The sequence below is a fragment of the Strongylocentrotus purpuratus genome, unplaced genomic scaffold, assembly GCF_000002235.5.
Source record: "Strongylocentrotus purpuratus isolate Spur 01 unplaced genomic scaffold, Spur_5.0 spur5_scaffold_14, whole genome shotgun sequence".
Lineage (NCBI taxonomy): Eukaryota > Metazoa > Echinodermata > Echinoidea > Camarodonta > Strongylocentrotidae > Strongylocentrotus > Strongylocentrotus purpuratus.
The window spans coordinates 32,710,264-32,737,637 of record NW_022145599.1 but is presented as its reverse complement, the minus strand read 5'-3'; the positions used below and the strand labels follow the sequence as shown (position 1 = coordinate 32,737,637).

At 37.4% G+C, this 27,374-nt stretch overlaps 1 protein-coding gene across 3 annotated transcripts; it reads left to right on the top strand.

The window, feature by feature from the left end:
* The first annotated feature begins 114 nt into the window (after positions 1-114).
* LOC115923648 (fibropellin-1-like) lies at positions 115-27,292 on the top strand. Of its 3 annotated transcripts, XM_030984776.1 has the most exons (28): positions 115-422; positions 4,519-4,653; positions 5,767-6,102; positions 6,692-6,805; positions 7,452-7,565; positions 8,054-8,167; positions 8,432-8,545; positions 10,158-10,274; positions 10,958-11,071; positions 11,921-12,034; positions 12,495-12,608; positions 13,904-14,017; positions 15,343-15,456; positions 16,172-16,285; positions 16,664-16,777; positions 17,122-17,235; positions 17,765-17,878; positions 18,048-18,161; positions 18,672-18,785; positions 19,206-19,319; positions 20,080-20,193; positions 20,742-20,855; positions 21,628-21,741; positions 22,600-22,722; positions 23,229-23,342; positions 24,060-24,188; positions 24,833-25,031; positions 25,571-27,292. In XM_030984776.1, the coding sequence occupies exons 1-28, from the start codon at positions 344-346 to the stop codon at positions 25,629-25,631; spliced, it is 3,459 nt and encodes a 1,152-aa protein (XP_030840636.1). In that variant the 5' UTR covers positions 115-343; the 3' UTR covers positions 25,632-27,292. The 3 variants fall into 3 exon arrangements, with proteins under 3 accessions (XP_030840636.1, XP_030840637.1, XP_030840639.1); XM_030984777.1 differs by lacking the exon at positions 11,921-12,034; XM_030984779.1 differs by lacking the exons at positions 16,172-16,285; positions 16,664-16,777; positions 17,122-17,235.
* Positions 27,293-27,374: the final 82 nt, after the last annotated feature.

The following is a 27,374-nucleotide window of genomic DNA, read 5'->3' as shown; positions in this document are numbered from 1 at the left end:
ATATTTTATCAAATGTCAACATATTTCCTTCTTGACAAGTTTGCACATCTCACTCAGACCCATTCATAGGACCCACCGTACGACACAAAGCATTATGACTGCATGAGTGGAGTTCTTTTGTAATGAGTCAGGACTGCTTCTCTGTTACTCTGTATATATACCCGATCATGGACTGAACTTGATTTTGCAGGGGGTGAGCTGGCGAATCGTTTCTGGATCTCGCTTGTTGTCTTTTTCTAAACTCTGCCCGGTTATCAATCAAATAAGAACACTCATGGATATTATGGAGATATAGAAAGCACGAATGACTTGTCGAGGATTTATTTGACAGCCCTTCCTTGTGATGGCTTCTAAAAGTGTTCTGCATATAGCTTGTGGAATATGTATAAATCTCTTCCTGATTTGCGCAGTCACAGCACAAGGTTCGTTATATTGTAGAATTTACATAGAAAATTATAGTTATAGTTCATATTTAGAGGAGAACGCTATGTTTACTGTTTTGGCGTTGTCATTTGAAAGATATATTTCGAACTATTATATTTCCATGACCTATTGATACTTAAGATTTTCTTTGTTTGTTCAATGGTTTGCTGACTTTCGGCTGCAACTTCTATTACTAGCCTTCATTTTCCATAACAATAGCAACAATTATTGTTAATGATAGGCATATGCGTAAGGTGTGGGTTTGGGAGTGGCTGGGGAGAGGCTGCAGCCCCATCCCTTAAGAACTTTGAAAGTACCAACATTCAAGCAGCAAGGATCTTTTCGTCATACTACCGAAGAAATCAACTCCAAGACAATCACAATTATAGCCTTTCATAATATGATCTCATAGAAATCATGTTTGGGTTATGTAATACGTCGTTGCAATGTTAGTACATTTTCAAAGGTGGTGGACAATAATAATCTATATATGTAATATACATCGTTTCAAGATATTATTATCTATCGGGGCCATTTCGGTAGACTAACAGCACAGGAGACCGACGTTGAAAAGGCGTTCAGAAAGCCACAAGCCCAATAGGCCGACAACGCACTAGATCAACACCCCATGGGACCGACAAAACAAAGAAAAGCATAAGCAACCGATAATGGAAGATAGAAAATGTCCGTCTCGTGAACCGTCGGTCTATTGAGCCCTTAGAAACGCCAAAGATAGTGTCGGTCTAGTGGTCGCTGGGCCGTCAATCACGTGAGTTATCGGTCTACTTGACTCTCAAAAAAAAATTGTCACTTTCTTGCAATAAGATGTAGCCTTGTCTATCTACTCCTTGTTTTTATTACATGCGTCAACTTGGACAAAACGCAATATCCAGCAATTTTTTTTTGTTCTTCTAAAACGATGACAATATAACTATTTTCGCATAAGTTTAAGGACCAAAGTTATTTTTGGAAGTATCACAACAGATCTTGGGCGTCTTGAAGCTTTTTCTGGGGTTAAATATTGGGGAATATCGGAACAAGCTTTGCCTTCCCCGCCATCTCATTATGTATGGCTCATTATAGTAATCAAAGCCTCGGCTATGTTAACAATATACTACAAGTAACATGTATGACAGGTGTAATCATTACTTTATCACCAGAAAATATTTTCTGCAATGATATACAACACAGGTGGCCACAGGCACACAATACATAGATCATCACAAGTGGGTTTCTAAAGATTTCCCTCACTGATTTCTGGTTGTGGTTGTGTTTGGAAAAGGTAACAAGCAGAAAGCGTGCTCGACAGTCATTGGATCATGAAAGCAAACATATTTCACGGTCATATCTCGAGATATGTAGCTCTTGGCGATACAGTTTGGCTTTTTACCTCGATAACAGCATGGGGGTATATACGTTAATAAAGAGATTAAAATCTGGTCTGCTAGTTTCATAACTATCTCAGGAAGTAGGGAAACCCAGTTGACCGACCCGATACCGTTAGCCCAGGTGAACCCTCAAAAAAGTTGTCAAAAGTTTGACGAGACCAAAGACCGTGGAGGCCGACAGCCTATAAGAGATCAACGACCCATGAACGTGATGAACAAACGAATAAATTGTCGCTCTCATGGACCGGTGGCTTATTCAGGAATGTGTGAAAAAGGAGTTTAAGGGGGACACAATCTGGTCGTGCCCCCTAAAATCCGCCACTTTTATGAACCATCGGTCTCGCGGACATTCGATGAACGATTTGATGATGAATATAGGAATACGATTTGATACTTTAAGAAGTCTGATGGTACGAGGTTAAATATTTCCAAGGAAGGTAATTTTGTTTCTAGCATTATTTTATCACACATTCTCCATGGGTGAGCCCTCTCCCCAAAATAGACTTTACCGTCCTCCTTCGCCAAAGTCTAAACCAGTGCTTTTGAAAAAGCTTTAAAAAGCTATAAGAGGACATATTTTGGCGTCAGTTGTGCGGCCACACAAAGTTAATTTCCCCTTGAAATACTCTACCCATCTACGGGATTATGTAATTATTCTTAGGTCTATCATTATGGTAAATGTTTAAGAAATTGTTAATACTATGTAAATTCCTTTCAACTATTCACACGATGTACTCACCAATCTTAATTGTTGCAAATTTGATACAAAAACAATAGTCATTCTTTAGAAAAAGAATATATTAAATCAATATTTGAAATACTTCAAGCGCACCACAAAGACAAAAAATAAATGCTGTGTAAACTACAGAAATATTATGCCCCGGTGCACTTGACTTGTAGTCGAGCTTATTACCCCTACGATTACAGGTGTAAAACCTGGCTAGAAGTTAAACAAATTTGTTCTTTTCCCACAGCTATCTATTCAAAGTTCTTTCATGATAAGGCACTGAAGGTTACCCATTCATTTCATTCACAAAAAGTTTCTATGGATGCCATACCATGCAAATCCAGTAGTGACCTCCAAATAGAATACAAAAGACTGAGGGCATGCAGGTGTATTTAAAGAAGTTTATTGTACCCGCACTCCCCAAATTCCCCAAAGTTTTCTGTCACTGGCGGCGCCCGGAATGAAAATTGAAAGTTGAGGGGGGGGCAGGGGGCCGGGAGGGGAAGGGGGGGGGCTTGAGAGTGCATTGTGTGAACACTAAGGAACGTTGGGGCAAGGTGATCCCCTGTTAGGTTGCAGAGGTAACTGTCCTTAAGGAATCTAGTTCGCAAGGCCCAAAAAGTCATCAGTTTTTAACATTTATTTGCCTGACCTTTTGGTAGGCTTTCAAACACATACACATCACCGCTATGAGTCAGGGGCCGCTTTATTTAAAAAATCTATTTTTCATTAATTTACATCAGGTGAATATATGAAGATGAATGAATTGTACTTTGGTTTTTGTTGGTTAGTTTGGTAATTAGTATAGTATATTTCAAAATTTGAAATCATAATTATGCTCATTCCTGTCATTCTAAAAGTCCCGGGTTCGATCCCTCCTCGGTGCTGTCATCTTTGGTCTATGTGTTTACAAAGCACATTAGTATCTCTCGACTTAGATGTATGAATTAGGTAGCTGGCAGTGCTGGGGGAAATACTGATTGCATGGCCCTCATGAAAAGCAGTAATAACAATGAACCTAGTCTGTGCAAATAGGACCATATCATTATTGTATGAGTTGAATGTGTTTTTTCAAAAACCAATCACGATGTCCTACTGCAAACAAAACGTAAAACATTGTCAAAGTAAAGTAAATGAATGTTGCTCTTAACGATACGGCGAAACGATTGCAAACAATAATTTATTCGCCATAGTCGTTTCAGTGATTGATTCATCATAGCGTCAATGATAAATGCGTTTGAGCTGGCGAGTACAAGTTATAAGAGGAATGGTTACCATGAATATGTTTACAGGTAGTAGTATATAGCATGAATAAGCTTGTCTGGAAGTCACATCAGCAAGAACTAAATGGAATAACACAATGTATAATCAAACATTTGAACGGTTTTTCCTTCTCAAGCGTTCTAACATTGCTAAGCCTATCCTTCTGATTTGTAGCATAGTGTTTACGCCATCATTAAGGTTGGTATTATCAACGAGCATCACAACCTTAGTAATCAATTATCCTCATCATCAGTATTATCATTATCATTCTCCCCATTATCATCGTCATCATCATCAACATCATCATCGCCGTCCACATCTTTATTTTTTATCATCATCATCATCATCATCACTAGTATAATCATTAATGCCGTCATTATTGCCGCCATCATCATCATCATCGTCGTCGTCATCGTCATCATCATTATCATCATCATCAACGTCATCCAAATCATCAACATCACCTTACCGTCATCCATAGGACCACCATCATTATATTTATAACCTTCATCATTATCACCATCACTGTCATCATTAAACCACTACCATTACTACCACCACCACCACATTAATATTATGAAATTCATCAGTATGATTTTAACAAATTCATCATCCCATTCATGTTATTGTTTTTTGCTATGATGTCTGCTACCTAAAAAAAAAAAGGGAAAAATGTTTCTTTAATCATTTTTTCATTATCCTCCTACCGATGATCAGATCCTTGTGATAGTGGCCCTTGTATTCCCCCGTCTACCTGTGTGTCAGGAGGGGGTCGGTTCTTATGCCTGTGCTCCCAGAGCAGAGGGGACAGTCCAACCTTCTATCAGGGATCTACCTGTGATCAGTCGACTCGTGAGTATTTTATCCTCTTATGTACTATTTATTATCTAGTGTTACGTTCTTTATCTCAAATTACATTTCTAAGACCAGTTTCCTAATTGATTCAATTTGATTGATTGATTAATTGATTTCATTCCATTTCATATATCAATTGTTTATAGTTGACAAAGTAAGTTCAAAATTATGGAATGAAACAGGAACCTACTGGAAGCATTGCTTGTTTTTGTAGGTTCCCAAGAATAAATATAATATGAACATTATTTTCATAAAACATTTTAAAGTGTCTTAATAATCACAGTAAAATAGATATAATATAATAACATATTTTCATTGTGAAAATATACAGTATCTTTAAGGCGTGTTAAGATATGCCGTGGTTAACCGCCATTAACCGCCGAAAAAAAGCAGTAAATGAATGGCAACACAGTTCCTCCGCGTTTTCCATAAGTTCCGTTTAAGAGATTCAGAAGTGAGACGCGTATTATACTTTTTTGATTCATTAAAAGAAATAAAAGTCCGCAGTTTGGCCGCGTCATAATATGAACGAGGCTTTATTCATTTCATTATTTCCATGAAGGTTCAAGAATTGTCACTCTACATCAGATTATTAGGCAGAGGTATATTGTATAAACAGATTTTAAAGTTACTAAAACCGACAATGCAACTGATCTAAAGTCATTTAAACGAAATAAAGAGATCATCGAATAAGAATGTTTTTTTCCAGGCGAGGTAGGAGAGAGGTCACCTCAGCAAAATGTCCCTTAGAATTGTACAAAATATTTGTTTTGTTCAAGACAATTAACTTTCTGAATAGCTACAAGGCCAGGACTGACTCACATTTATATTTAATAACTATGCGAGGTAATTTCACCATGCAATGAAAGTTCACATATTGCTCATATTCACAAAGGAATAGGTAAAAATAATATTATTGACTGGCTTATCTTTCGGGAGATACAATGGTATATTTCCCTTATTAAAATCATGACCTCGTCTTCAACTCGGTAAATATGATTTCAGTGATGGCAATATTTCATGAAAACGAATGCCTTAAACTTGGAAACTGAGCTTGAAAGTCACAAATGAAACTGAATTTGGAAGTCACATTTTTCGTTCTGGCTTCAGAATCAACTTGCGGTGAGACATTTTCCGACACCACTGGAGAGATTCTCAGTCCCTCCTATCCCGCTAACTACCCCAACCTCCAGGAGTGCGTTTACCTCGTCAGGGTGCTTGGTGCGTTGGACATCACATTCTACGTCAATGATCTGGAGATCGAAACCACTCCTGGGAGCAGTGATAATGTCATCATTGGTCCAGGATCGACTGTTGATGTGAATGGCGAAGGAGCCGTTCAATCGTCAGGGGACGCTTTCACAGTAAGCTCTGATCAAGCGTGGATCTATTTCACCTCGGATCGAGATACGAGCTTCAGAGGATTTAACATCACATATGATTCAGGTACATATTACTAAGCTTAGATTGAAATCTAATTATCAAAACCCCATTATATGCAACTACATATACATACCTCTCCCGCCCTCTAAAATCCCCCCCCCCCCCCAAGAAATGCAGATATAGACTGTATTCTTCTTTTGGATTCTGCAACTGCTCCTAGACTGTCGCTTCAGATAACTCACCCTGAAAAATACCCTTGGACAACAGCCCCTGTTCGTATCATGGACATCTACCCCACATGACAATTTCCCCTGATTAAAATATGTGAGGGTGTGTAATATGCGGTGATAATTGACTGTAATTGCCATATAAACCCTCTTGTATGGACGGAATATAGGACTGCTCCTGAAAGTTGTCAACTTTATGAAAGAACACGTACTTCTGCACTTATAAAGATTATTATTAGAACAAAAAACGCTTAAGTAAAACACGCACATTTTTAGGCAATATCCGCTTTTATGTATGATTTGTAAACCTAATGATTAATATTAGGCAATCATTTATTTCTGTCATTGTGGTGATGGACATTTCATGCAATAATCTATGTTTTTCATTGTGGTGATGGATGTTTTGCACAAATCGTTATTTCCAGATAGAGACAACTGCAGAGACACCCCGTGCAATAACAATGGAACCTGCACTGATCAAGAGTATGACTATAATTGCAGTTGCTCAGATGGCTGGACTGACAAAAATTGCACTACAGGTACAAAATTAAAATATAATAATAACCCTCATTTATGTTCGAACACATATAGGCTGTTCAATTACGCAATATATGAAGAAGGTTGGAATGAGAGGAACTTTTCACTGGTATTAAAAGTTATACCTTAAATTGTAAAATATTAATTTCTGACATTGATTTCAGGAAATGAGAAATCCAAATAATAATACTCACTAATATGTGATAGCTGTGGAAATACACAAACGCCAATTATAACACTGTTACTCATGAGTTTAGGGGTGATTTTAAAGGCGATACCAGTCACTAAAACCAGTGGCGGATCTCAGGGATTGGTGTGTGTGGGGGAAAGGGGAAGGGGGAGGGGGAGGGGGGGGGGTTGAATTCGAGTTTTGCCCGTCCAGATCATTACAGCAATATCTCTAATATCCATCATGAAGCAAATCTCCCCTTGTGCCCCTACATGGCACAAATGAGAACATCTGATTTTTGTTGTTGCTTGTCGGAGATATTAGTGACATAATCAAAATTCTGGCAAATTTGATTTTTAAAAAAGTATTGTTACACCTGTGGCCCCAGCTCTCAGGGCAAAGTATCATTATAATTCCGCTACTGGTCACAAAAGCAAGATAATTCATTGTTGAATTTGTTTTTTTGCATTACTTTACAGATATCGACGAGTGTGAGGTTGTAGACTGCATCAATGGCGGCGTTTGTGAAGACATGATCAATGGTTTCACCTGTATCTGTATTGATGGATTCTTTGGCACCTTCTGTGAAATAAGTGAGTGAAATAATCTTTCAAGAAAAAAATTTGTTTAGGTGTGGTTCATTTGATTCCTCAAACAGACCAGACCCATTTTCCTAGGGTACTTTGTGGCTGCTTCAACAACTTTCAGGCATTTCAAAGTCAACAAATTTTGTGATTTCATTTTTTGTATAATATTTCAAAGAGCTTCAAGATTGCAATGTCGGGCCAGAGTTTATTTCCAGTTTTTCCGACTTGTACTACACATTGTTTTTAGATATGTTTTTTTTTTTCATTATACGTGGTTGTGACTTTAAAAGAATGATATAGACCTCTGTGGTTTTTGATCACCCCCTCTGCAGGTTCATCTTTTGTTGTAATGCTTTTATATTTGATTGTAATTTATATTTTCTTTTATGAATCTGTGGAAATAAATGAATTGAATTGAAATAATTTGTATTCAAATATATACATTGAGTCGTAACGTGTACTAACAACACAAACACAACATATCGTATATTCAGATATAGATGAATGTTCACCAAACCCATGTAAAAATGGCGCTACTTGTATCGACGGGATTGCTGGATTCTCCTGCATATGCGCACCAGGTTACACCGGAATCGAATGTGAAGAAGGTAAAATACGACGATGATGATCATGATGATGATGATGATCATGATGACAGAAATTGATTATAATCGCAATGATATCGATAATGATGATCATGACGACGTTAATGATAATGATAATGTGATAACGGATGTGATAACAATGAAGATAATAATGATTATGATGATGATACAAATGTTGACTGTGATGGCAATGATAATCTTAATAATGATAATAATAATATAATAAATGAAAATAATAATAATATTATTTGTTTTTGTTCACCATAGATATTAATGAATGCAACTCTAATCCTTGTTTGAACGGCGGCCGTTGCTCAGATAAGGTTGATAGTTTTCTGTGTATCTGCGATCTTGGATTGACGGGATCCATATGTGAAATAGGTAAAGGCCCGGTCACACAGAGGGGACGCATGGGGGACGCACGGCCGGCGCATGGAAAATTTGCAATTTTGGCCAGTGCGTTGTCGTGCGCCCAACTTTTGTCGAAGCTATACAGCTAGCTGACACCAAATGCATAGCGCGCTGGACGCATACAGGGCGTATACAGGGCGCACACAGGGCGCACACAGGGCGCACACAGAGCGCACATGAAAACAACTTCCACGAATGCACAGCGTGTTGCTAGCGCGCTGGACGAATGGTCCACGCATGCACCGCGTTCTACGACGCACGGCCAGCGCATTGGAAATCGGAAAAGAACGTGTGCCTAACTTTTGTCATAATTTTGGAAAAGCTAGCGAGCTGACACAAAATGCACGGCGTGTAGCTAGCGCGCTGTGCGTATACAGGGCGTGTGCTCCGCGTTTGTCTGGCGCTGGTCTAGCGCGCTCCACGCATGTCTGGCGCTGGTCTAGCGCGCTCCGGCGCATGCCTGGCGTGCCTTTGGCGTGTATATTCATGCGTCGAGCTCGGCGCACGTTTTTGAGCATGCTCAAAAAATCCCGATGCACACAGCGAATGACGACGCATGCATAGCGCTGGTCCAGCGTTGGTCCAGCGCGCTCGACGAACGAGTAACGAATGATGACGCACGCCTAGCGAACGACAACGCACTGGCCCAAATTGCAAATTTCCAATGCGCTGGCCGTGCGTTCCCCATGCGTCCTCCCTGTGTGACCGGGCCTTAAGTCTGGGGGGTGTTTCCCAAAGATCCTAAGTTGAACTTATCTCTAAGTCGGACCTAACAATTATGGAAAGCCGCTAGCATCTTTGATTTTTTTTTGTAAAAGTTATTTTAAAAGGCATAAAAAGTTGATTCAAGTCGTTCATATTTTCTATTATCAAGAAGATTTCATGTTCTTAATGTGGAATTTATGAAAAGTCTAAAATACTTAAATTTTTGCTTTTGTATATATTTTATTTTAAGGCTACAAATCGCTCTCCATAATTGTTAAGTCCGAGTTAAGTTCGACTTGGGATCTTGGTGAACCCCCCCCCCCCTTAAACTGGGTTAAATGAACTTTTGTGAATAATCAAGCCCTAATTCCAGATGGGTCAGGTTGAGTTAAAATACACTCTCTTGTCGCAAAAGTCTCGGGTGCAGTTTACCCGACACTTTCTGAAGAAAAAAAACATACAGCAAATCTAAGAAAACTTACGTCTCTACCAGACGCTGTTTAAATACGAGATAAGTAATCACAGGTATTCTTTAAAAAGTCCAACGAGGTCATGTTTTCACATTTAGGGGCCTTCAATTATTCACAAGCCTTTGGCTTCCATGTCGGCCCTGCATTTTCAAACATTTGTAGATGTTAAATAGATTATCAAACTATGAAATTTCTTTTACATCATATACGTTATGTACGTATTGTTATTTTTTTATGATTCAAGGCATGTTGTACATGTATTTATTGTGAATTTGTTTAATATAATTAGGAACAAGCCCTGCACAGGTCAACATGATATATTGTTATATTTTATTTTTAGAAATTAAAATAAAAGAAATAAAATGAAATGAAAATGAAAATGTAATTTAATCTTTTTGAATTTCTAGACATCCAGGAATGTGCTAGCAATCCTTGTAAGAATGGAGGCACTTGTAGAGAAGTTGGCCTGAACGCCTACACGTGCTCCTGTGCTCCTGGATATTCTGGTCCAACCTGCCGAGAAGGTATGGATATCAAATTGATTAATCTCAACAAATATAGACGAATCAAACCTCAACTAATCTTAATTTGTTGATCCTCAACAAAATTCACGGCTTCTTTATGGTTAGCACATATCACCCTCCTGCTATTTATTAAGCAATTCCGATATATATCCTTCCATCTGGATTCGCTTACGTGCTAACTTGTGAAGTATTGTCCAGTATATTCAAATGTCTGTATCCTATGTGAATGAACTCTGACCTAACATTCACTGTACTGAAAAGAAACTCTAAGAAACACAAATGTAGTTAAAGATCAGTTTGCCCTAGTTGAGGGAATGTATTCATATGTCATGAATTATATAGAAATAAAGTCAAAGTCAACAAACCTGCTTTAGTGCCCACAATATATATTTCCCTTGAAAATATTTGTTGTTGAACCATGTACTGAACGAACCTGTACATTAAGACCACCTGCCTATAACAACCGCTTTTTCTTGTCTCCCTTGGGTGGTCTTTATAGACAGATTACCTGTAGATAAACGAGAAAAGAGCCCAAAGATAAGGCAAAGGTTACACTGCTTGAGGGTGACATGTGAAATATCATGAAACGCTGTTTTTGATTTGCCCGTAATATTTTCAGATCTGAAATCTGACTTTTAAGTTAACAATTTATCTTGGTCGTTCACACCATGCCTTAATCTCAGATATCAATGAATGTGCCAGCAACCCTTGTCAAAATGGAGGAGCATGTGCGGATGAAATCAACGGATTCTTGTGTGACTGCTCTCCTGGTTTCAACGGGACAACCTGCCAATTTAGTAAAAATTACAAATTCATTTCATTATCATAGATACACAAGCTCATTAGGCTCCACTACTATTTAATAAAGAGGTATAATCTAAGATTTGTCTGATGTAGGGTATGTTTTTAACTTAATGATCTTGAATTAAGCTTAGAGAAGCCTACCGATTCATCGTATTAACAAGTTGGTAACTGTATGATGACAATATTGGTCATATTTTGCATTACAAATTATATTCCCCCTTAATTTTGTGTACGTGTCCTTCCCCACCCTAATATTCACGATCCCAAAGGGCACCTGATTATTTTAAAAATATATCTGTTTGAATTTAATTCATCTTTTCTGTTATTTAGTTGCACGGGATTTTTCGGAATCAATTTGAATACCATGCTTATAATTTTAAGAAATTACCATACCAGTCGAATTAGGTAACATGTTACTGTAATGTTCGCACAACTCAAAAGGTAGTCTACTTGGCTATCGACATTGCTATAGCTTGACTGTTTGATTATAACGACACATTTGCAAATGGCCAACACTAAGCTATTACACATATACTGTAGTTTAAAGATGTGGGCCGCGTGTTTCTATTAGTAATTTCTTCTTTTTTTTTAATTGTTGAAAATTTGTTATAATCTAGCAGCCCGATGTTTCTGAGTAAGATAGTAGGGTAGCACAGTTTAAGCAAACACGAAGACTTTTCTCACCTGCATTGTAAAGGAAATCATACCCCATACTGATTTTGCAAATAGTCTTTGTCGTGTTGGTGACGAAATGTAAGGCCCTCTCCATATTTTAGATTTTGTTTATAATTTTACTTTCGAGTCGTTATACGTAGTAATTCGATTTTTTCCATTTACTATAGATATCAACGAATGTGCAAGTACCCCGTGTCAAAATGGAGCAATTTGTATAGATGAAATCAATGGATATCGATGTGACTGCCGGGTTGGTTTCAACGGAACGAATTGCGAATCTAGTAAGATAAGACTCAATATTTCAAGTAAAGTATTAATTTAACTACTACATGCATGAAGGCCTAAATTCAAACCAAGGCGTAACTGACAGATACACGTAGCCATAGCATCATTTCAAAATCAACTAACAGAACGTATATATCTGACATATTTACATTGTTTCCCCAATAATAATTTTAGACTTAGGGTGAGCAAACAGATGTCCTCTTAAATTGAATAATTAGAAGGAAAACAATTTTAGTAGAACAAGAGGAACATGATATCATATGTATGGGACTCTTCCGAGGAAGTGGACACCTATGGAAAGCAACACTTGTGCTGATAAGGGTGTACTATCCCAAAAGTGATTTTACAAAAAAAAATTGTGGCAGTTGTTGAGTGCGTCAGAAATAGGATAAGTCATAATTTATTTCAGAAACAAAGATGGATACTGATTCTTTTTTTATTAATTACATTTTTCAGATATAGATGACTGTTTACCGAACCCTTGTCAAAATGGAGCAACCTGTATCGATGGGATTGGTGGATTCACCTGCACATGCGCACCAGGTTATACAGGTCCCTCATGTGATGAAGGTGAAGAACGCTTGATTTTGAAATAAAATTGTTTTGACACATATCCCCTGGATATCCACCCCCAGATAACCACCCCCAGTCACCTATTCCCTAGGACAACTACCCCCTAGGACAACTACCCACCAGACAACTACCCGCGGACAACTACTCCCCCTACAACTACCCCCAGACAACTACCCCCTACGACAACCATCCTCTATGACACCTACCCCCGGACAACTATCCTAGGGGGTAGTTGTCCGGTTGGTTGTTGTCCAGGGGTATTTGTCGTCGGGGGTAGTTGTGTGGGGGTAGTTGTCCGGGGGGAGATGTCCTAGGGGATAGTTGTCTGTGGGTAGTTGTCCGAGGGGTAGTTGTCCTAGGTTGTAGTTGACTATGGGTGGTTATCCGGGTGGATGTCCAGGGGTAGGTGTCCGGATATGGTTTTAATGATGTGGAATGAATAAGATAGCACGTGTCTTTATGTACGCAAACTATGTTCATGTCATCCGGGTAAACCGTGTATGAATGGGCGACCTGTTAGGATGAAATCAACAGATATTAGTGCACATGCTCCTTGGTTACAGTGGGATAAACTGTCAATCAAGTTAGATTTCTCGATTTCAACATAACATCATTAACGTAACGTTGTTTAATGCAAATGTCAGAAAAAGGAAGATCAACTGTTCTATTCAGCCTCAAATTCGCCAAAAAAAGGAGTAAAACGTTGCGCGTGGAAACATTTGTCATGGAAACTCGAATCAAGTAGCTCACCGTATTCGTTTTCTTCACTGCAATTTCCCGCCATTAGTATCCAATGAAAAGCCAATATGTAAATAAAGGTCATTTATACAAAATTGCAAAACCCACCGAGACAAATATTTGATACGTGTTCATGCAAATTAGTAATCATTATTCATTCATACACCAACGCAGATGGGACCAATTTTTTTCAATTGAGCTGGTCTTTAGAATTGATTATTCTCAAATGCGCAAAGTGGCTTCTCCATGATTGAAAGACATTTGGATATTTGGGGTCATTTTTTTACCACGCGCTATCTACAAACTGGTCTTTACGACATTCTTTTTGTTCATCGATGAATGTTCTATTTTGAACAATCCTACCGATGGATTGTTTACTTGAGAATATATTCATACATAATCTAAACAATGGAAAACATGTTAATGTTCTTTACTTCGCGATCCGATATGCCGTGACATAATCATAATAAATGTATCAGTTTAAAACGAATCAATTTATGATTTTGGTTATTTTCACATTTGTATTTTCATCCTCCTTCCTTTTCATATTTCAGATATCGACGAATGTAAGAGTAATCCGTGCCAAAATGGTGGTAGTTGTACAGATGTAGTCAATGGATATCTCTGTGTATGCTCACCCGGGTATAATGGATCTGAGTGTACATCAAGTAAGAATAAATTCCATTGACAAGATGTTAGCACACGATGTTAAAGAAAGATCGTAGCTAGTTTCCATGTGCATTAAGTCATCTTTCGCTGACATCAGACTTGGTGGAAAAACTATTAATGGGTGTACGAGTCCTGCTGTGAACAGTGAACCCGTAGTCCCATCAAGAATTAACCCCCCCCCCCCCCAGTCCTCGAAGAGTCTTCGTTTGACTTCTCAATGTGGGGCGATTTGTGGATAATGCTGAGCATTACCTAAGGCCTGTTGGTCATAACAATGAAGGCTAATCTTGGCGTTTGACCACACCTATGATTGGGTAAACATCCGAATGGCCTTGAATTCCAAATGAGAGCCAACTACGATGCGTCTTTAATCAATTCAATTCAATTCAAATTCACATTTATTCGGCAAAAGATAAAAACATCAAAATGAAATCATTACAAATGAAATCATTATAAATACCGGGATTGCTAAAATAAGTTAAAAACTTGTAAACGAGCAACCCAAAACATAAAAACAAACAGATACAATACAATACAATAATAATAATGTTACATGCTAACAAAATATATGAATCAATTATGTATTTCAATAAATCAATAAATGGCAAGTATCGTTCTTTTCAGTTTAAGTTTAAATGCGTTGTGGTTCTTAATATCGACCGAAAGCTTTATTAAACACTATGTCTGTTCAAAACCAAAAGGGCGTTACATTGTTTTTAAAGTATAAGAGTTAAAGCCCGTCTGGCTCAAAATTTGATGAATTGCCGTCAAGATGTTGCAATCCAAGTTATTGATAGTATAACCGCATAACCCCTAACACTTACTGCAATGCAATGGCTTCCTGTAAAAAAAAAGAATAGATAAAACATTATTGTATTAACATGGTATGCAATGCATGGATTTGCCCCAGTGTATATTTCGGACATACTTACCCCTATATAATCCTCGAGCGAATTAGCGATCAGAAGGTAAGTAACTGATTGAGAGTCATCAAAAATTGTCTCTGTTTGGCGATAGATCATTCACCGCTCCTGCAGCTATGGTATGTAAACTTCTATCCACTATCCACAACACCCAGCTAAAGACGTACCTATTCCACATTGTTTACCACTAACCACTACCCCAGTCTTTCCCAGTATACAGTAGCTTTTCAGTCTCATCATCGCCTTTGGTTAGGCAACTAAATACTGACACTATACAAAGTCTCGGATTGGATTGGATTAGAATCTACCCTAGATTTATTTATGGTAATGAACGTGATTACGAATAACTTGTTTTTTGTTTTCTAATCTCCATTTCGATTTCTTTGCAATTCTTATTTCAGATATTGATGAATGTGCATCGAACCCCTGTCAGAATGGCGGTACTTGTGCGGATGTAATCAATGGGTATCAGTGCACCTGCTCTCCAGGATATACAGGATCAGATTGCGCTTCAGGTAGTTATACAAATTATTATTTATATTTTATAGTTTATTTCTTTTACAAGGACGAACATGAGTATCATAATAACCAAAATTTAAGGAAGCGACACACAATAACAAGAGAGAGAGAGAGAGAAAGAGAGGGAAAATGAAACCATCAGCTAATGCTCACGAAGCACGAAAGGAAAATAACCTCGCTTGTGAGCCCCTCCCAATAAGCTGATGGTAGAACAAATATAGATAAGACACTCTTCCACTTTAAAAAAGAAAATGCAAATGGGATTCATTCAAGATAGTATAGACATTGACTCTATCTCTTTTTTCATTTGAAGGTTATTTCGCTGTGTTCTGACATGCTTCTGTTTCATCAAAGGAACAACACACATTTAGAAGATTTAAACTACCGCGATTATAAAAGCAAAACATTCCCATTAAAGCCCAACTGCACTACTTATAGCTACTTGCCCCCTCTATACAGCCAACAACGCCTTAGCGTGACCCGTTGATCCCCATGATGCCCTTGTTAATTTAGAGCTGATTTGATAAGATAACCAACTGCCAGTGACCTTGCAGGGAGGTCTAATCCCTCCATGCAAAAGTAGTGCAGAGGGGCTTTCAGGAACACAGGTGCAAAGTGTTAGAACACGTGTGGTGTCAGAAAAGGCCAGTTCCACTCTTTTTTCAATTACCTGGTTTGCAACAGAGTAATCATGTTTTCCATCTATTTCAGATATCAATGAATGTGCAAGTAACCCGTGTCAAAATGGAGGAAACTGTATGGATGAAATCAACGGCTACAACTGTGACTGCTCACCGGGTTACACTGGAACAGAATGTGCATCAAGTAAGAATTTAACAAAATATTAAAATGTTCGCCGATGAAAGCATCTGACGTGTTTTTATTTTAAGTTCTCTCGTGATGCTGCAGTAATGCCTGGCATTAAGTATTTACTTTCATTGATCTATATAACAAATCACTTAATTTTGCATGACCGCAAAGACTTGGATAAATCAAATCAAGGCCAATTTGAATACCTCTTTGTATTGCCTTACGAAATCATAGTCGGTTATTATAACATGTCGTTATAATGGGTTGTCGGATATTATTACATTTCGTTATAATGGGTTGTGCACCAGGCTATACATTGCCTTAGGTTCATTTCTTGAATGTATTTGCGATCATGCTTTTTTTTATAATTCATAATTTGTTGATTATCTCCAGATATCGATGAGTGTGCATCAAACCCTTGCCAAAATGATGGTACGTGTACGGATGAAATCAACGGCTACAACTGTGATTGCACACCGGGTTACAATGGAGCAGAATGTGCATCAAGTAAGAATTTATCAAATATTTAAATGTTAGCCGATGTAAGCTGACCTGTTTTGTTTTTTCTGTGATACTACAGTAATGTCTGGCATTTTAATATTTACTTTCATTGATCTATATCACAAATCACTCATTTTTACATGACCGCAAAGACTTAGAGAAATCAACTTAAGGCAAATTTGGAAACCATGTTGTATTGCCTTAAGAAGTTCATAGTCGGATTATGTAACATGTTACTATTATGTTAGCATATTCCAAAAAGTGATGTACAAGGCTTTTGACATAGGTTGATTTCTTAAAGGTTTTGAGATTGTGCTTTTTGTAATTCATATTTTGTTATTTGTCACTAGATATCGATGAGTGTTCCTCGAACCCTTGCCAGAATGGTGGTACTTGTACGGATGGAATCAATGGATATCAATGCGCCTGCTCTCCAGGATATACAGGATCAAATTGCGCTTCAGGTAGGATTTTAGACAAAGGAAAATACATTTACATCTTCACGCTTTTAAAAATGACCGCCAGCGTTATGCTATTACACATACAGTTACTGTAGACGGTAGCTTAAAGATGTGGACTGTGTGTTTCTATTAGTAATTTCTAATGACTTTTTGTTTTGTTGAAAATTTGCTATGATCCAGCAACCCTATGTTTCGGAAAAGGTGGTAGCAAAGTTTAACATAATTATGCAAAGGCTTTTTTCTACCAGCATTCTAAAGGAGATCATCCCCATACTAGTTCTGTAAAGAGTCTTTGCCGTGTAGTTGACAGAATGTTAGGCCGTCTCCACTTTTTAGATTTTGCTTCGAATTTCACTTTCGAGTTGATATGCGTAGTAATTCGAGTTGATATACGTAGTAATTCGAGTTGATATACGTAGTAATTCGAGTTGATATACGTAGTAATTCGAGTAGTTATACGTAGTAATTCGAGTAGTTATACGCAGTAATTCGAGTTGATATACGTAGTAATTCGATTTTCCATCTATTTCAGATATCAATGAATGTGCAAGTACCCCGTGTCAAAATGGAGGAAACTGTATGGATGAAATTAACGGTTACAACTGTCAATGTTCACCAGGTTTCACTGGAGCAGAGTGTGCATCAAGTAAGAATTTAATGAATTAAGAAAATATTAACTGATTCAAGCGGCCAAAATTCATTTCAAAATGTTGATAACGTAAAGAATGTAGTTTTACTTCCATTAATCTTCAGAACAAAGCAATCGTTTTATCCACTTGCTTTGTGTGACTGGTATGTTATTGTTTGTTTTATAGACGTCGATGAGTGTGCATCGAACCCCTGTCAGAATGGAGGCACGTGTGCAGATGAAATCAACGGATATCAATGCGATTGCCTGCCAGGTTATAACGGATCAGACTGTGAATCGAGTAAGAAATTTCAGACACTTTTCGTTTTACTCGCAATTAGTGAAATCAATACGAGGTTCATTAGGAGTCTATTCTATGATTATTCTCTTCTGTTTTCTAATTCATAAATTTATTCTACTTAAAAGCCCATTGTACTACTTGTAGCTACTTGCTCCCTCTTTATAGAAAATTTCCCTCTCGGTGCATGTTTGTCCCCCATGATCCTTTATTTATTATGTTATTGAGAGCTGAGTTGATGAGATAGCCACCTGTCAGTGACCTCGCTGTGTGACAGTGTGGTATAATCCCTCCTGGCCAAACTAGTACAGATATGCTTTATTCGTTCAGTTATCATGGATAAAGATAAAGATATATCAGAGACATGTCGATACTTTTTTTGGTCATGTTCAGATTCTACAAGTTAGGTCATTATAGCAACAGTTGCGTTTTTTTTTCTTTTTGCTTTATCATTATAATACTGTAAATTCATTTATATCTTTGTGTGCCCCGTGCTGCTTCATTTCTTTTCAGATATCAACGAATGCGCCATTAACCCGTGTGAAAACGGAGCAATGTGTATAGATGAAATCAATGCATATCGATGTGACTGCCTGGTTGGTTTTAACGGATCGAATTGTGAATCTAGTAAGATAGGGACTCAATATTTCAAGTAAAGTATGAATTTAAGTTCTGCGTGTATGAATGCCTACCAAGGTGTAACTGGCAGATATACGTAGCCATAACATCATTTTCAAAATCAACTAACAGGCATGTTAGGGCAACCCATTGTTTACCCTAAATGACAGAGTCAAAACGTATCATTTACATATGTACATTGTTTCCTCACTAAATATTTTATCCTTTGGATGAGTCAACAGATTTCATCTTCATTTCAATGATTAAAACAAATGTGGGTGACGAATAGGAGGAACATATAGGCCTATATATGTATAATCAAATATGAATATGGTACTTGTTAAGTGCGTCGGAAATAGAATGAGTCAAATTTAATTTCAGAAACAAAGTTGGATACTGACTGATTTTTTTTTAATTATTAATTTTCAGATATAGACGACTGTTTACCGAAACCTTGTCAAAATGGAGCAACCTGCTTTGACGGGATTGGTGGATTCACCTGCACATGCGCACCAGGTTATACAGGATCCTCATGTGATGAAGGTGAAGGTCGCTTGATTTTGAAATGAAATTATTTAATGATGTGAAATGAATAAGATTGCATTTGTCTTTATGTACTCATATGATCTTCGGAAAATTCTAAACTCATCTAAGACTCCTTTGACCTCGCGAAATTTGGTGAATTAAACATAATATTTTCATAAAAGATATTATTTGAAGCAGGTAAATAGAATTCCTAATGAAAAAAAAATGGAACTTCTCTAACTACCTGTTTTATTTCCCTACCATGAGCTTCACGAAGAAAGATTTTATATTCACCCGATGTAATGTGTTTAAAATATTTTTTTAATTCATATGAAAATCAACAACAAAACACCGGCCTAATGCGTAGAGGTGTTGTGGTCGAGTGGATACGTCGCCGGACTGTCGATCACAAGGTCCGCGGTTCGAGTCCCGCCGCCGCACTAATGTCCTTTGGCAAGACATTGATCTACATTTGCCACACTCCACCCAGGTGAAGTAAATGGATACCTGGTAGAAATTTATTTCTTGAAACGCAGCGCGCGTAGCAGCTGCACTGCTAAAGCCAGGGTAATTATGCTGCATTATTGTAGAGTGCTTAGAGATTTCTGATAAAGTAAGTGCTAGGCGCTATATAAGCAAGGATAATAATTATTAACTATTATAATTATAATTATTGATATGACTGCTGTTTTATGGCTTTTGGGACATTGTGCAATACGGTGACACGCATTCTTATATCACATTTTAACTGGATTTAAGTATTTTGAATTAATTTCAGATATCAACGAGTGTGAAAGCAACCCGTGTCAGAATGGCGCCGCGTGTACCGATGAAGTCAATGGATATACTTGCAATTGCTCTGCAGGTTATACAGGAACGCATTGTGCATCAGGTGGATAATTTGTAATATCAAATTGATTGTTTAAAGATAATTACCAAGTCTAGTATAGGATACTTATAAAACAAAACTCTCACATATAAGTACAAAAGATGAAAACTCCTACTCCGATGACGATCAACGTTACCATCTCCTCTCCCCTGGGATGCAGTTCTGATGCAGCACAGCTGTTCGACAGGCCGCACCGAAAAGGTGTTAGCCCACGTAAACGATGATCTAGCTTGCGGACCTTCTTTAAGTCATATGACAGTTCATAAGACAAGATGAAACGTTCTCAAAAGCCCCGATATTCAGACAGACATCTCGCTATCATTCGGCCAATGCCCCCTCCCTCCCCCTTATTACATGCCTAATATTGTGTTCCTTATACACAGGAACAACGAAAATATATAGACAACCATGGAGTTTGCCTATGTTGGACTGTTTAATCCTTCTTTACAACAAATCAGATGTATGGGTTTACAATTAGATGGTGTATTTTCCCTCAACTGTACAACAATTCCCTTAACAAGAATTCCATTTGTTTTGTTTTTTATTTTTAGACATCGAGGTATGTCAGAGTATCACATGTTTGTATGGTGGTGTATGCAGTGACTTAATCAACGGATATCGTTGTGACTGCGCCCTTGGTTATACTGGATCAAACTGTGAAACAGGTGAGACTTTACAAAGTTGCATGTTCGTATCATGATAATCATCGTGACCCCTGAAACCATCATCATCTTTTTCGCCATCGTCTTCATCATCATCGTCGTCATCATCATTATCGTCGTTTGCCTACTTACCATGATAGTATCATCCCTTTCTTGATTACCACTTATTTCCCCCTCCCCCCCCCCCCCCCCATCATCTTCCTCCTCCTCCTCCTCCTCCTCCTCATCCTCCCCGGTCCTCCTCGCCCTCGTGTTTCTCCTCCTTCTCCCCATCATCATTATCATCACTCAAAAGTTTGTTTTAATATTTTAATCCCCTCGCTTTCGGCCTTTGGTATGACGATGATTCCGTGATTACAACCTGTAATGTGTCTCTGAACCATTTTACAAGTACAAGCTATAATACAACATTATTTTAAACATGTTGTTGCTAATTAAATTGTTCTTTCTAACCACTAAATATTATTGCTTATGCATACGCCACTCCAATACACATTACTATTATTACATAGAAAAAATTGAAAATAAATAAATGATTCCGTGCAATTGACAAATAATGATTTATTTATTTGAAACTTGTTCTACTTTCCGAAGTTTTCCGAAGCACAATACAAACTTTACCACCACATTAGACTATTCCAATGTACTTTACAAAACCAATCATTCAGTAGGACTTTTATGCAACTTACTGCTAATTTTCCCGATTTTTGAGTATTAGCTCCTTTACTTTTATTCTCTAATTTTCACAATATTTACAATATTTTCTTCATTTCAGATGTGAACGAATGTGAAAGTAGCCCTTGTCTCAATGGAGGAGCCTGTGAGGATGAAGTCAATGGTTATACGTGTAACTGCTCTCAGGGATACTACGGGGAAAACTGTGCCTCTGGTAAGAAACTTTGCTCACACTATAGACAGATATTGATATAAGGTGAGATGTGAGGGTAGGTGGGGGAAGGGGAAGCACCCTATCTATCTTCTGTTATAACTTGTAAAGTAAGATAGTAGCCTTAGTCACATTGGAAACAAAATAAAACAAAACAAAAAACTTTGGGGCCGGTGAAAATTGGTTTCCTTGTTTGCTTAACCGGTTGACTACTAAATTTCTGCATTTGCAGAAACCGCCCGGTTCCAGCAGGCAATGGGTTAGGAATGTACGTTGTAAATTGTGCATCAGGGAAATAATCCTAAGGAGAGGTATACATTATATTAGTCCTAAATAGGGGAGGTCCTCCATCTTTGTAATGTTATTTCAAGTTGTGTAGTCACCCTTGGTAACCCTTGTCTTAATAGAGACTCACGTGAGGATATGTAACTACTCTTGAGGATTCTACAAATTTGTAATTGGATTATCGAAACATTTGTTTAGTGGCAGCTCAAATGAGTGATATTTGTCATTTTAGGGTGTGTAATTACGATGTCTAACTGCTCTTAAGGCTTCTAAAGATTTACATCCTATATGATTTCACTGTCTAAAGCCTTGTTTTGAAAGTGACGCTGAATAACCGCGGCGGTTTGTTTCATGATGACGTAAAGTATACGCTTCACACTTCTGCATCGTATAAAACAGAGCTCAGTGAATACTCGTGAGAGCTTCGCTGCGCGCATTTAAATGTACTATTCATTTACACGTTTAAAAAAACGCAGCGGTTTTGTGCGGCAGTTTACCGCTTCATAATTATCTGAACGACCCTATATCCGAAAAGTTCTTTTTAAAGAATCTGATCATTGTTTCTTCTCTGTGTAGTTTCCGATGTCTGTAGACCCTGGTCATGTTCTAACGGAGGCACATGTGTGAGCCTAGTTCAAGGTTCTACTGACTACATTTGCGAGTGTCCTGTTGGATATTTCGGAGATCGATGTGAAATCGGTATGTACATGCATATACACTGTACTTTGTTTCACTTTTCCTTCCTTTAAATATTTACCGCTAATAGCGAGGGTTTAAAGAAACGCTTTTTAAAGATTTTTTTTTTAAAAGGAAGTAGAATTAGGATGACATTACCTAGTGACTAGTGGGATGAATAGGCGTAATAATGATATAAACTTACCCTCTCGATGTGTGCAAAGGAGTTACTCTCAAAATAACTGTTGTGAGGTTGTTCCAACTTGATGATGATGATGATAGCGATGATGATAATGATAACGATGATGATGATAGTAGCGATGATGATGATGATGGTGATAATGATGATGATGATAATGATGATGATGATGGAGACATACCGGCTGATTAAATCCACAACATACGATTATTTCAACGAAAACAAAATGCAATAATTTTTTCCACAAAGATGTAAAATTGTGATATATTTTCATACATTTCTCCTCATAAACCGAGGCTCGTTTACGTGTAACTTGTTTCTTATATTTCAGATATCAACGAATGTAGCAGTCTACCCTGTCAAAATGGTGGCACTTGTGTAGAAGGAGTCGGTGTATACCAATGCAAGTGCAGACAAGGGTACTCCGGTAGGAATTGTCGAACAGGTACGGATATATCATCCCATTCAAGATGAACAATATATAACAACATAATCATGAGACCGACAGCCAACGAGACCAAAATATCCGTCTCGTGGGTCTTTAGAATAAAATTGAACGTTGACCAAAACGGTTTTATCGATCGGTCCCGATGGCTGTTGGTCTAATATGATGTACTACTTGGAATCTTCAGCTACACCGTTGGTAGGCTCGGCATATTTGATGTAAAAGAGGAGATGATTATAACGAAATGTTTGGCTATTAAAAATTCTCTTTTAAAAAACATACATTTTGCAGTGTGTGTTCATGCTGATAGCTGTATAAAGATAAATATTAATTCATTTAATAGTGACGACGTCACATTTACGTAACTTTGCTAAACATTGACTCCTTTCTCAAATATACATTTCACACGATCGCAAATACTCTCGAAATCGCATTAGGGCCAATTTAAGTAAACTAATGCATTTCCTTTATGATTCACTGCTCTGATTATGAAATTTGTCATTGTCCCGTTCACCATTTTATCAAACCATGACGCACAAGGCTACTGACATTGCTTTAATAGTTAGATTTGGCGAAAGTGTTTACAATCGTGTAATTCTTACATTCTTCCAGTTGTGTTAGCCCGTATAGTATTTTGCCTGAGATACTTTCCCTTCAGGTTTTATAACTGCAGTTGATTTTGATCAAGCAAATAACTTTGATCTGTTTCGATTTTAGTTGGATTCTGTGACCTTTCGGGTGACTGGTACAATGAATGTAACGATCGTATAGACATTGACCTAACTTCAACCGGACTGATCCTTGGGGATTACATTACCGATCTCGCCAACTCTACTGGTCAAGGGCGTGAGTATTTCTCTCTTGCTTTCCACTTTCTTTTTTAAAACATTGTTACGAATCTCATAGATATTCCTGTACATAATTATATTACTATGCGCATGAGCAGGAGACTTGTTTTAGAGGATCTGATTGCAATGTTCACGCGTTTCAATAATTAATGAACAATATCATTTTAATTTGCTTTTCGTTGATTTCACAATAATGTCTATAATGTTCTCTCGGTAACTGTGATAATTTATTATGGGCGTTCCCAACTCAAGCTATGCTTTCCGGGCTTTCGCCTCCTTCTGTATCTGAATTATTTACTGTGTACTCTATGTTGAAATAATTGTTACATATATCATGTATATATACATTGGCCCGAATTCACAAAGCAAGGTTTGAGCTCAGACCAAGGTTTGAGGTCAAACCTCCTTTTGTTTCGCCAAACCTCCTTTTGTTATTTACAAACCAGGTTTGTAAATAACAAAAGGAGGTTTGGCGAAACAAAAGGAGGTTTGAGCTCAAACCCGGTCTGAGCTCAAACCTTGCTTTGTGAATTCGGGCCATTGTGTTTGATATTGTACTGTTGAGAAGAAAATAAATGTTAATAAATACAAAACCCAAATTTCTGGAAAGCCTTTGCGATCATATTTTGTTCCATTCTCCAGCTCTAGGCCACCTCATAGGCTACGCATCACGTCGCTATCATTATACCACCTTCGGTTTTACGCTCTCCGAAGATGGAGGTAAGAAGGTAACCACGTGGACTGGCCAGTGTGCGCTGTGCGGGGGTGAAGAAATCCTTTTTACGATGTGGACTTCGTGTAAGAGAACGAATGGCTGTGAAGACGCGAAGAAATCGTTCGGGTAATTATCGCTTTTCCAGAAGTATTGTAGTACACCCAGAAGGCCTTGGGCAGAAAGATCATTATTATTATCATTATTGTTATTAATGTTATATTATCATTATAAGTAATAGTATCATCATCATCATCATCATTATTATTATCGTAATAATTATGATAATCATTATTATTATCATCGTTGTCGTTATTATCATCATCATCATCATCGATATGATGATGGTGATGATGTTAACGACATGGCAACATCAGTTGTATTAGTAGTACTTGTAGTAGTAGTAGTAGTAGTAGTAGTAGTAGTAGTAGAAGTAGTAGTAAAATTAGTAATATAGTAGTAGTAGTAGTAGTAGTAGTAGTAGTAGTAGTAGAAGTAGTAGTAGCACTGGTGGTAGACGTAGTAGTAACAAAGAAAGCAGTATAGATACCAAAACGTTGGTAGCTATTCAAGTATTATATCTGGAAATTTAACATTAAAATCATTTTGAATAATCAAAACTAACGTTCTCCAATATTATTTCTCCCCTTTTTGTTTCTAACTCTCAGAGTAGGGCAAGATAAATGGACGAGGTATAAACAAAGTATGGCACCAGCGAGGAAACCGTAACCCCCTCTCTTGCTTCGTGCATGTAGAACCATGCATATCGCCATACATTTCATTTATGTGCTATAAGTATGATAACATATATGGTTACGGCAGTTGAGCAGTTGTTGCACTTGTATAGTTTTGTATTGCTCATCACATTTGGATTGATGTTTATGTGACGTAATATATAAAGTAGAAGTAGATATGTCGTGGTCTAGTGGTTACGTCACCAGACTGTTGATCACATGGTTCGCGGTTCGAGTCCCGCCGCGACACTAATGTCCTTTGGCAAGACATTCATCTGAATTTTCCACTCTCGACCCAGGTGTAGTAGATGGATACTTGGCAGGGATTTATTTATTGAATGCTTTTACCGACTTAGGGTATAGCTGGGTTAAAGCCAGCGTTATAATATTACTTTATAGGCGCCTTGTACATGCCAAGGGATGGATGAGTGCGCAATATATATGTAGCTATTATATTATTATCAAATCAAGAGAGATTTCTAAAAACACCCTTCTATTTTCGAAGCCTAATATTTTATAGTTAGCGTCAGACAAAGGATCTTTACAGTGCATAACCCACTATCGCAATGTCCCTGTCAGCTCAACGGCATAATGATACAAAGGTTTTTTTTTTTAATGATACAGCTTGATGCTGCAATTTCATTATGGTAACAGATGTACGAGAATATTGTAAAAAGAAAAGCTTGTGCAAATACTCGTATCAGTACTGTTTTTGTTCTGTAATAATGTGTGGTAGACCGATTAAATACGACTTCTAAGATTCTATATATAAATAATAAACTTAGAAGTTGGGAGGTTATTATATGTATTATCAGTAACAATTTCTAAAATTGCTCTAAAATTGCTTATTTCTGCATACATTGTATTTTTTAAGGGATGTGAAATAAATCATTTAAATTTGAAGACACAAATGAATTTGAATGGAATATACATACATATATATTGCCTATTTATTGTGCTTGTTAGAAGGGCTCATTGTCTTGGAAATGCATGTAATGTCTCCTTTTTGTGCCTGAGCCCCTTAAAAACATATAGAGCTACGTCACGTTCGTCCTTTTTTTTAAAACAAAATGGCGTTCAATTTTCTTTCTAGTTAGAGCTGCTTAGCTCAGATTTGAATATAAATGTTCGTCTGCTAACTGCTTCGTTATAGTGGTAAAAGAACGGCATATAATATCATGGGTTATCGTAATTCTTCTACGAAGGGACTCTTTGCTTCAGATACTTAGCGTCATTTATGTTAATGGTGACAATCGTATTTGTGCATGGAATACAACTGACCGTTATTTTAAGAAGGCCCTAATCTAGCAATTTAAACGATTATTTGTAATTATAAATGATCATTTGATTAGTTTCAGTCACAAAAGGCAATGCAAATGTGATATTTTCCCCCTTTTCAATTTTTGTCACATATTTGGGGGATTCTACGCCCTCTAACGTTTGGGGTTAGGGGACCTGCCCCTGATAGCAATGTAGTTATATATACGAATTACTATCTTGCTAATGACGCCATAAATCCCTCCTGTTTTCATATTCAAACATTAGACTGAAGTTTGGTGCATGTGTGTTTTAATATTGTGATACTCTAATCATTTTTACAAATCATCATTTTTTATACTATGATCATATAATTTTTCAAATAAAATTATTCGATGAAGAAATAAGTTTTTACTTGATATATCTGGCGTGATTATTACAGTTAGATAGAGATTGAGGTTTAGAGAGTGGAGCGAATGAG